The sequence below is a fragment of the Malaclemys terrapin genome, chromosome 8 (genome assembly GCF_027887155.1).
Source record: "Malaclemys terrapin pileata isolate rMalTer1 chromosome 8, rMalTer1.hap1, whole genome shotgun sequence".
Classification (NCBI taxonomy): Eukaryota; Metazoa; Chordata; order Testudines; family Emydidae; genus Malaclemys; species Malaclemys terrapin.
Window position 1 is genome coordinate 47,233,185 of NC_071512.1, and position 11,796 is coordinate 47,244,980.

The following is an 11,796-nucleotide window of genomic DNA, read 5'->3' on the forward strand; positions in this document are numbered from 1 at the left end:
GGAGTTGATTATAATAGTCTGCATCTGTTTAGAGTCTTTCATCTGAGTAGCTCAAAGTGATCTTAGCTAACGTAGTATTATTATTCCCCTTTTATAGATGGGGAAACTGAGTCACAGCAGCCTTGTCTCTCTCAGCAGTGAAGTAACTTTCCCAAAGTTCCAAAGCTGGCCCGTGGCAGAGCTGGGAATATAACTCAAGTCCTGGTTGCTGGTCACCTTCCCTAGACAACACTCCCTCCAACTTTGTTTTAAAGAGTATTGATTTGAAGTTATGCATATGTTCTTTCTTTCCTGCCTGTGATAGAATCTGAGAGGCGCTATGAAAGGAGCATAGGATTGGAGAAGGCAGCAGCACTTCTGTACATCTATTATATTAAAACGTAGAGTCCTCTTTCTTGACTGGATTTATTTTTATACCAAACATTTCTGTCCATCCTTGGTGGGATTTGGCTGGTGAATTCTGTACTCTGTAATTACATGGTAAAAACATGGGCCCTGATTCAGCAAAGCACTAAACCACACACTTAATTTTAATCCCATTGAAGATGGGATTTAAGCATCTGCTTAATTTGAAGTACATACTCCAGTCCATCCCTATTCAGCAAAATGTGCTTAAGTGCCTTGTAGAATCAGGGCTTAGGGGTCTGATCCTGCTCCCATTGAAGTCAATGGGAATTTTGACCTTGTAGCGTATTTCTCTGTAATTGTGGGATAGCCGACATTTTGACTAGCACACTGGAGTTCAAACCAGGCAGGTACCTCTGGAGCTAAAAGGATGAGTTTCCCCACCTGGAGCTGAAGAGTCAAAGCAGACTTACCCAGATAGAGAGCGGCAGATGGCATGCACATGGACCATGGGTTACAATGGCACGTCTCCAAATAACCCTAGGTGTTCAAAAATCATAAATCAGGCCTGAAAAGATCACGAGATTGGCATAAAAATCATGATTTTTTTTAAATGGTAAATCTGGGGTTCTTCTTACTTGCCTCCAGGGGACACTCAGGTCACATTTTCAAGCTTTTCTCTGCAACCGTGGGCTACAGCTTACTCTGTTAAAAAATGAAAGATTAGATTCTCATGTTATCACTTGCTTCCAGGAGCTGGGGCTTTAAGATAAACACAAAATGTTGCAAGTTGGCAACACTGGTAGCACACTGTAACTCATCATTAGCTCGCGCTTCTCATCTTATGTGTGCAGGAACGCTGGATGAAGCATCCCAGGTAAGCTGAGAATTGTCTCTGTAGCTAATTCTTTAGTGAGTGAATCTCCACCATGTTACAGCAAGTCTTGCAGTCACCTTCTGTGCAGATGTTTTTGCTGTTTTGTTTCTTATTATTATTCTCTGTAGGAACGTGCGGAGGAAGGCAGAGCCAGCATTTACCGCTCCGTGTTCACCAACTCCTGCAAAGAAATGATGTGTTTCCCTGACTTCCCTTTCCCTGATGATTTTCCAAATTACATGCACAATTCAAAGCTCCAAGAGTACATCAGGATGTATGCCAAGCACTTTGCTCTTTTAAGATATATAAAGTTCAAGGTAAGACTTAGAGCTGCTAAGGCCAGTGCATGGCGGGCCAGAATCATGGCTTTACCTACTTCCTGTCCCCATTAGAAGAGTGACTCCTAGTGGCAGAATAACTCACGCCCAGCCCCTTATTCCTCTGAGGGCAGAGGCTGGTGTTCTACCCCTGCTGACCTCGTTAGATGAGCACCATCAGGCCTTAACTGACTAATTCAGAGCAATGAACAAATATAATCAGTCTGTCTGCTGGTAATTTAGAAGGGCAAATGGGTCACACTGTGCTTCTCAAAACATCCCCTCTGAGTCTGGCTTCAGACTGTTTTGGTGGTGGAGTATCTGAATGTTAGACAGGAGTCACACAGGGTTTAAATACAAGTTAAGCCTTCCTCCTGTTTATAAAATAAATGTTTCGGTCATCCAATCAAAACAATCCCATGTGGCTTAGACGACATCACACAGTGAGAACAGTGAATTAAGTATAGCAAAGAACTGGTCCTGAGCAATCCATTCATGGGCTGAAATTTACCTGAAGCATTAATAGACTGAGATTTAATAATGAACAAACCTGTGAAAATCAATCTGCTATTGGGTGAACGCATACCGAAAGGCTACATTTGTCCAACTCTGATTCCAAAATGTCACCCAGATCAAAGTGATTATTATTATTTATCTTTATTGCAATAGCACCTAGGACTCTAGGCATGAACCAGGACCCCATTGTGCTCGGAGCTGTACAAACACAGAACAGAGAGACAGTCCTCGCCCCAAAGAACCTACCTTCTAAAAATGGTACATCACTGAAAACACATCTCTGTAACTGACTTCCATCTTTGTAAGGTGTCGCTTTGGCAAAGCAGTAAGAGAACGCCAGGCAGGAAAATCAAAATAATTTGGCATGTTGTTATTGGGGTCAAGGCCAGTTCATTAGCTCTTACACATGTATTCCAGAGTGAAATCCTGGCCTTATTAAAGTCAATGGCAAAACTCCTATGGAGTTTAGTGGAGCAAGGTTTCGCCCAGCTCTCTACTGTGAATCCAGTAAGACCGATGACATTTACAAAGCTATCTGCCTGCAGAATCGTGTGCCAATGAATACAAACTCATGTGTTTGTTTCTTTTAAGACTATGGTCAGCAGTATAAAAAAACGCTCCGATTTCCCTGTCACCGGACAGTGGGATGTTATTACAAAACAGGACGGGAAGGAAGAGTCAGCTGTATTTGATGCGGTTATGGTTTGTTCGGGGCATCATGTGTATCCAAATTTCCCAGTTGATTGCTTCCCTGGTGAGTTGTGTGTGCAGTGCATATATTACAGCAAGGACTAGTCAAAACATTTTCATCAGCACATTGAGGAGGTTTTTTAATTGAAAAAAACCCTAAATTTTTGGAAACTAATTCAGTTTTCAAAAACTTCACCAAAACCTGAAAATTTGTACTAATAATGATTTTTTGAAAACAAAATCATTTCAGTTTCCTCTCTTTCATAGGAAATTCAAACAAAATTGCAGAAAATTGTGTAAAATAATTTTACAATTTCCCACAAAAAATATGTTGTATTCCTTGTAGTTGTAGCTGTGTCAGTCCCAAGATATTAGCGAGACAAGGTGAGGGAGGTCATATCTTTTATTGTTGTGAGAGAGACGCTTTCGAGCCATGCAGACCTGCATAAGAGTTTTGTGTGGCTCATAAGCTTATCTCTCTCACCCACAGAAGTTGCTCCAATATAAGATATCACCTCGCCCACCTTGTCACCCACAAAGAATAAGCATTTTTCAACTTGTTCTAATAGCTTTAAAAACTTGCCAAACTTTCTTAATAACTGTTTAGTTCAGAACTATAAGCAGTATTAAAAACCAAGACCATATAATTGTCAAGTACAGTGTTAGCAATTACGGTATATAAACACCAGCTTTTTGTTTAGAGAAACATTATGCAATGGTATAGTCATCAAATTTTACTATTTGGCCGGGCATTACGAAGGCACAGGATTAATCTCTTTAGAACAACTTGGAGAGGGTGTTTCTGGAGATTTTGTTCTGTCCTTTGTTCATGTTAACCATTCAAATCCTCTCAAATGATCAAGGCCTATTTTCAAATGGAAGAATTGGAAGTCCTGGTACAGTCAAAGAACTATGATGTGATTGGAATAACAGAGATGTGGTGGGGTAACTCACATGACTGGAGCACTGTCATGGATGGGTATAAACTGTTCAGGAAGGACAGGTGGGGGACAAAAGGTGGAGGAGTTGCACTGTATGTAAGAAAGCAGTATGATTGCTCAGAGCTCCAGTATGAAACTGGAGAAAAGCCAGTTGAGAGTCTTTGGGTTAAGTTTAGAGGCGAGAGCAACAAGGGTGATGTGGTGGTGGGCATCTGCTGAAGACCACAAGACCAAGACAAGGCTTTCTTCAGACAACTAACAGAAGTATCCAGATCACAGGCCCTGCTTCTCATGGGGGATTTCATTCACCCTGACATCTGCTGGGAAAGCAATACAGCAGAGCAATACAGCAGTGCACAGACAATCCAGGAACTTTTTGGAGAATGTTGGGGACAACTTCCTGGTGCAAGTCCTGGAGGAACCAACTAGGGGCCGTGCTCTTCTTGACCTGCTGCTCACAAACAGGGTAGAATTGGTAGGGGAAGTAGAAGTGGGTGACAACCTGGGCAGCAGTGATCATGAGCTGGTCGAGTTCAGGATCCTAACAAAAGGAAGAAAGGAGAGCAGCAGAATAAGGACCCCGGACTTCAGAAAAGCAGACTTTGACTCCCTCGGGAACTGATGAGTAGGATCCCCTGGGAGGGGTAAAGGAGTCTAGGAAGAGCTGGCTGTATTTTAAAGGGTGCAAGAACAAACTATCCTGATGTGCAGAAAGAATAGCAAATATGGCAGATGACCAGCTTGGCTAAGCAGAGAAATCTTTGGTGAGCTTAAACACAAAAAGGAAGCTTACATGAAGTGGAAACTTGGACAGATGACTAGGGATGACTAGGGAGGAGTATAAAAATATTGCTTAAGCACGCCGGGATGTAACCAGGAAGGCCAAAGCACAATTGGAGTTTCAGCTAGCAAGGGATGTGAAGAGTAACAAGAAGGGTTTCTATAGGCATGTTAGCAACAAGAAGGAGGTCAGGGAAACCCTTACTAAATGGGGGAGGCAACCTAGTGACACAAGATGTGGAAAAAGCAGAAGTATTCAATGCTTTTTTTGCCTCAGTCTTCACAGGCAAGGTCAGTTCCCAGACTGCTGCACTGGCCAGCACAGTACGGGGAGGAGGTGAGCAGCCCTCAGTGGTGAAAGAACAGATTAAGGACTATTTAGAAAAGCTGGACATGCACAAGTCCATGGGGCCGGATGCAATGCATCTGAGGGTGCTGAGAGAGTTGGCTGATGTGATTGCAGAGCCATTGGCCATTATTTCTGAAAACTCGTGGTGATTGGAGGAGGTCCTGGATGATTGGAAAAAGACAAATATAGCACCCATCTTTAAAAAAGGGAAGAAGGAGAACCAGGGGAACTACAGACCGGTCAGCCTCACCTCAGTCCCTGGAAAAATCATGGAGCAGGTCCTCAAGGAATCCATTTTGAAGAACTTGAAGGAGAGGAAGGTGATCAGGAACAGTCAACATGGATTCACCAAGGGTAAGTCATGCCTGACCAACCCGATTGCCTTCTATGATGAGATAACTGGCTCTGTGGATATGGGGAAAGTGGTGGACGTGATATACCTTGACTTTAGCAAACCTTTTGTTATGATCTCCCACAGTATTCTTGCGAGCAAGTTCAAGAAGTATGGATTTGATGAATGGATTATAAGATGGATAAGTGGTATAGATCGTCGGGCTCAACGGGTAGTGATCAATGGCTCGATGTCTAGTTGGCAGGCGGTATCAAGTGGAGTGCCCCAGGGGTCTGTCCTGGGGCCAGTTTTGTTCAACATCTTTATTAATGATCTGGATGATGGGATGGATTGCACCCTCAGCAAGTTCATGGATGACTGTCACAGGGTCTGCACATGGGTTTCTGCTTTCTCGCCCTGTGCCCAGGCTAGTAAAATAAGAGTTCTCACGCCTTCTCCTGGTGTTTCACCCTTGTGCTTTATTTTACAGTGCCACTGTGCAGTCCCATTTATCCCCCAACAGTTATCCCCTTTTTAACCCATTCCAGGGTCTCTTGGCCCGTGGGACTCCCTTCCTGTGGTGAGGAGACAGAGCTGTAGCCTCCTGTCCCCTCCCAGGCTAGCCTCCCAACTGAGTTTTGTTCAGGGCTTTTATAGCCCTCCTAGCCTTCAGCCCAGCTGTCGCTGCTTAGCTCAGTCTATTACAGTGAGCCAGCCCTCATTAGGGCCTGCAGCTGGGCTCCCTGCTGGCTGCTTTGAGCCTCTGCTCCAGGCCTTTCCACCTGAAAGCAGGGCTTAGCCAGCATTTTAGCAGGGCATTCAAAGGGTTTCACCCCTGCCCTGCCACAATGACACTAAGCTGGGGGGAAAAGCAGATATACTCAAAGGTACGGATAGGGTCCAGAGTGACCTAAACGAATTGGAAGATTGAGCCAAAAGAAATTTGATGAGGTTCAACAAGGACAAGTGCAGAGTCCTGCACTTAGGACAGAAGAATCCCATGCACTGCTACAAGCTGGGGACCGACTGGCTAAGTGGCAGTTCTGCAGAAAAGGACCTGGGGATTACAGTGGACGAGAAGCTGGATATGAGTCAGGAGTGTGCCCTTGTTGCCAAGAAGGCTAACGGCATATTGGGCTGCATTAGTAGGAGCACTGCCAGCGGATTGAGGGAAGTGATTATTCCCCTCTATTCAGCTCTGGCGAGGCCACATCTGGAGTACTACGTCCAGTTTTGGGCCCCCCACTACAGAAGGGATGTGGACAAATTGGAGACAGTCCAATGGAGGGCAACAAAAACAATTAGGCAGGTGGAGGACATGACTTATGAGGCGAGGCTGAGGGAACTGGTCTTGTTTAGTCTGCAGAAGATAAGAGTGAGGGAGGACTTGATAGCAGCCTTCAACTACCTGTTGGAGCTAGGCTAGGCTGTTCTCAGTGGTGGCAGTTGACGGAACAAGGAGCAATGGTCTCAAGTTGCAGTGGGGGAGATCTAGGTTCGGATATTAGGAAAAATTATTTCACTAGGAGGGTGGTGAAGCACTGCAATGGGTTACCTCAGGAGGTGGTGGAATTTCCTTCCTTAATGGTTTTTAAGGCCCAGCTTGACAAAGCCCTGGCTGGGATGATTTAGTTGGGGATTGGTCCTGCTTTGAGCAGGGGGTTGGACTAGATGACCTCCTGAGGTCTCTTGCAACTGTAATCTTCTATGATTCTATAAAAACAACAAGGAGTCTGGTGGCACCTTAAAGACTAACAGATTTATTTGGGCATAAGCTTTCGTGGGTAAAAACCTCACTTTTTCAGATGCATAGAGTGAAAGTTACAGATGCAGGCATTATATACTAACACATGGAGAGCAGGGAGTTACTTCGCAAGTAGAGAACCAGTGTTGACAGGGCCAATTCAATCAGGGTGGATGTAGTCCACTCCCAATAAGAGATGGGGAGGTGTCAATTCCAGGAGAGGAAAAGCTGCTTCTGTAATGAGCCAGCCACTCATATGATTCTAACTGGAACAAGTGAAGTATACCAGCCTGCTCCCCACTGAACACTGCAGGGGTGAGGCAGAGGGATTGCATTACTCATTTGAAACAGTATTATGATTGGCTGAGGGCTGCAGTGTAGATGGGTCCAAAGGAACAAATAAAATGTCACATGGGACTCACATTGTAAAAACAACAGGGCAGTTCCTCAGTCTGAGCAAATGCAGTGTCAAATGTGTCGCTTTAAGTTCCAACACCTTCAGCAGCAGCTGTTCCAGCTCACTACACCACATGGGCACTCAGCATTTCTAGATCACCTGGACAAGCCACTGCAATATTTGGTGGCTTATTTTTGCACTGTGCTCCCATTCTGACTCACTAAGGCATTCTATGACCCTGAAATTCATTCGCTCATTATAAAGAAATTGCTGGCTCTCTTAACAAGAAACGGAGCCATCTTTAGACATGTCCTGGAAACAATTAGTATTACATGAAGCATCCCGAGTACAGATCCACTGGGAGCGACTCGCAGTTACTGGAGTCTGGAAGAGAACAGGGTGTTTTCTCCTGTGGGTCATCATCGCCACCTAGTGGATGAAGTTGTTTAGTGGCCTCTTCCTATTGTGGAAAGGTGATGCAGCCAGGGCTGATGCTTTTACGGGCTGACAGGTGAGCCTTGCAGGTTTTCCTTTAGTAGCCATCTCAATGTAGAGAGCTAGGCAGATGTGCTGCCCTGAGCCGGACCATAGCGCAGATGTTTAACAGAATGCACTGGAAGGCCCTCCTTGCTGCAGTTCAGAAGGGTGGAATCTCTAGCCTCTTCTCTGGGAAGGGGGAGGGAATAAATCCTGGCCTTCCAGTTGAATTTGTAGGAAACTAGAGCATTGGACTAGGACTCAGGAGACCTAAATTCTATTCCTGGCTCTGCCACTGACCTGATATGTCACCTTGGGCAAGTCACTTCACCTCCGTTTCATCATCTCCACCTTCAGAGAAAATCATAGAATATCAGGGATGGAAGGGACCTCAGGAGGTCATCTAGTCCAACCCCCTGCTCAAAGCAGGACCAATCCCCAACTAAATCATCACAGCCAGGGCTTTGTCAAGCCTGACCTTAAAAACCTCTCAGGAAGGAGATTCCATCACCACCTCCCTAGGTAACCCATTCCAGTGCTTCACCACCCTCCTAATAAAAAAGTTTTCCTAATATCCAACCTAAACCTCCCCAACTGCAACTTGAGACCATTACTCCTTGTTCTGTCATCTGGTACCACTGGGAACAGTCTAGATCCATCCTCTTTGGAACCTCCTTTCAGGTAGTTGAAAGCAGCTATCAAATCCCCCCTCATTCTTCTCTTCTGCAGACTAAACAATCCCAGTTCCCTCAGCCTCTCCTCATAAGTCATGTGCTCCAGACCCCTAATCATTTTTGTTGTCCTCCGCTGGACTCTTTCCAATTTTTCCACATCCTACTTGTAGTGTGGGGCCCAAAACTGGACACAGTACTCCAGATGAGGCCTCACCAATGTCGAATAGAGGGGAATGATCACGTCTCTCGATCTGCTGGCAATGCCCCTACTTATACAGCCCAAAATGCCATTAGCCTTCTTGGCAATGAGGGCACACTGTTGACTCATATCCAGCTTCTCGTCCACTGTAACCCCTAGGTCCTTTTCTGAAGAACTGCTGCCTAGCCATTCGGTCCCTAGTCTGTAGCAGTGCATGGGATTCTTCCGTCCTAAGTGCAGGACTCTGCACTTGTCCTTGTTGAACCTCATCAGATTTCTTTTGGCCCAATCCTCTAATTTGTCTAGGTTCCTCTGTATGCTATCCCTACCCTCCAGCATATCTACCACTCCTCTCAGTTTAGTGTCATCTGCAAACTTGCTGACAGTGCAGTCCACGCCATCCTCCAGATCAAGGACCGACCCTTGAGGCACTCCGCTTGAAACCAGTTGCCAACTAGACATGGAGCCATTGATCACTAGACATGGCTGCAAACAATTAGTCTTCATCTGTCTTGTTTATGTAGCTTGTAAACTCTTCACACTAGGGGTTTGCTTTTTAGTATGTGCCAGTCTCAGAAGGCCCAGGCACTCCCATGATACAAATAAAGAGTCAAATAATAGAGCTTCCTCTAAGTAGGGGTTAGATGACATAAGATAGAATGGGATCCTCTGAGCATAATCGACTCCTAGTAATAAACCATTTTCAACAACGATTTCTTTTTCATTTTGGGGACTTCAAAAAGCCACCCACATTTAGTGATCTCTGCTTATTAGTCATCTTGCTCACACACACATTTTTAAGATGTTGCTAAAAGTAATTACTTTTTTTTTGGTACGCTCGACTGGCCCTAGCACGCATTCGTCTCCCTGCACTGGGAAACACCCCCCAGCTGCAGCGTAGCCTGAGGCTCAGAAATGACAAGGCAGAGCTGCTAGACTGCAGCTTTCTGAAGTGCCGGAGCGTAGCGCCATCCTGGATTTCAGGTGACTGCTCCGGCAGCATTATACACCGAGGTATAAGAGGCAGTGTTGTGTGTTATGAGAATGTGCGATAGCCACCTAGGAGTAAATAGTTAATAGATAAAAGTGGCAGTAGCTGGTGCTCAAGAAAAGGTAGTTTAGTTCCTGGGTTTTATAGGAGCAATAAAATCTGGAGCTCTTGTAAATGGCTTCCTCTGTGCAGCTCTGTACAATAGCTCCCTGTACTGTATGCAGTATGGGGCTGCTTCCCCTTGTTTCTAGGCTGTGAAACAGGAGTACTCCCATGAAATCAATGGAATGACACTGGAGTAAGTCAGATCAGAAGCAGGCTGTGTACGTCTATCAATCAATAGCCAGGCCCCAGGGCCTTGGAAAGTTACCATAGACCACAGCATATTCAGATTTCTTCCTAGGTGATCATAGAAATAGGTGTTTGCAGAGCCTCCTCCTTTCCTAGCATATCGATGGGCTGAGGGAAATCCTTATCCTGTTAGCACTTTGAAATCTAATGTCAGTTATGGATAATAAAGGCCTAACTCTGACACTGCAAAGTTATAGGGTTCTACCTGGGTGATGACAAAGAATAGTAATATTGAGACACACCCGATATGGCTGGGCAGGTCCAGCTGCAGGGACTGAACCTGAGAACATGTGGATCTGAAAACAAAAGCCTCTACTCCTTGAGCTAAAGGACTACCTGCCTTAGCTTAGAGGTGGCAGCAAACTCAAACCTCTTTAGGTAGTCCAGCCCCTAAGGGGAGACAGATATTTGGCCAGTGTATTACACAAAGCAGCAAAGGTTTGGTCTACGACCATTGTCCACACTGGTCAACATTTTATAAGTCTGTATAATAGTCTCCATCTTCTTGCAATGTCAGCGATCATGACATCTGCTGGAGGTAACTTAACCAGACCCAAGCGATGAGAATATTTTGTAGTTACATGGAATGATTCTTTGGAGCTCTCAAAGCATTTTGCAGCTGGTAATGAGTGACACTTTAGAATGCTCTTGTGGAAATTTTTACATGTGCTTTACAGCTGGGAAAAACAAGCAGAGCGCAGTTAAGTGACCTTCTCACAGTCACACAGCAAAGCAGTGGCACAGCTGTCCCTAGACTGAGCTTTCTATAACCTGAAAAAGAAGACGAACCACAGATTCCATGGAGTCGACTAGGAACCATGCAACCACCCATCTATTTTATATAGGAGGTGCTCAGCCTCAGGCTGATGGGTGGCTGCACAAAAATATAAGCTAGACAGGCAAAGTTGGGGAAAAAAAGCCAGGGATCCTGACTTCCATTTTGCTGCTCTGCTCACAAGACCATATAGGGCACTGTTGAACAAGAAATCTTCCCCTGTGTCACAAGACTGGGAAGCTTTTTGTTTGTTCTCTTCTTTTCACCACATAGCTCAGCTCAGGTGCATCATCTGCTTTATAATGCGGTTCCTTCTTTACATTTTGAAACTGCTCCGGGCCAATGCAGGGGTATATGGTAAGTGGCTTATAACTGCCTCGTTTGGGAGCTGCTGAGACCCTAGCATCCCCTGCGTCAATGACTTTAGCAGGGGTGGAGAAATTCCCAGGGTATAAAAATGACCTGGCCGTGCCTCCTCCTGCCCCTGATGTGCTCAGAGCCTGCCAAGATAGTAGCTCAGCTCCAGCCCTATCTTCCTACCCAATTCATATAGCAGAGAGGTGTTCTATATCTGGCCTGCAGGGGGTATTTTTGAGGCTGACAATGATGTATCCAGGTTGCTTGAATCTCAACTTTAACTACAAAATAAAAAGTAAGTTTCTAACCCTTTTGGCTGCAGAGATACTTTCCAACCATAACCTGAATAGCTGCCTGAGTCTGCAGGCAGGTGGACCAATTGCTTAGAGGAGTGAACGCCCCCTCCCCTAATTATCTCATTGTCATGACAGCTCTAAAACCCAATGGCGACCCTGCACTGCTGCTCATTTTAGGAACTAGCCTGGGCAAAAGGGGCTGGGTGAGAAGCCAAGCAGGGTGGGGCTTGGGATTTGCTTCAGGGAAGGCTGTGCAGAGGGAAGAACAGAGGAGAAATGGGGAAAGGAAAGAACCAGCTAAAGGAGGGTGAGGAAGGAAGAGGAACAACAGGCAGGAGTAGCAGTGGCCTAGCAGGACTCAGATTGTTCACTGAGAGATGAACGTGCCA

General features: G+C 45.3%; 1 protein-coding gene across 4 annotated transcripts in view; it reads left to right on the top strand.

Moving 5' to 3' along the window:
• The window catches only part of LOC128841570 (flavin-containing monooxygenase 3-like), a 45,935-nt gene that overhangs the window by 12,735 nt on the left and 21,404 nt on the right, over nucleotides 1–11,796 (top strand). For 2 of the 4 annotated variants that reach the window (XM_054036710.1, XM_054036712.1), the window contains exon 3: nucleotides 1,351–1,539. In XM_054036710.1, coding sequence (XP_053892685.1) covers nucleotides 1,351–1,539 — 189 coding nt within the window. The other 2 variants (XM_054036709.1, XM_054036711.1) reach the window with 2 other exon arrangements.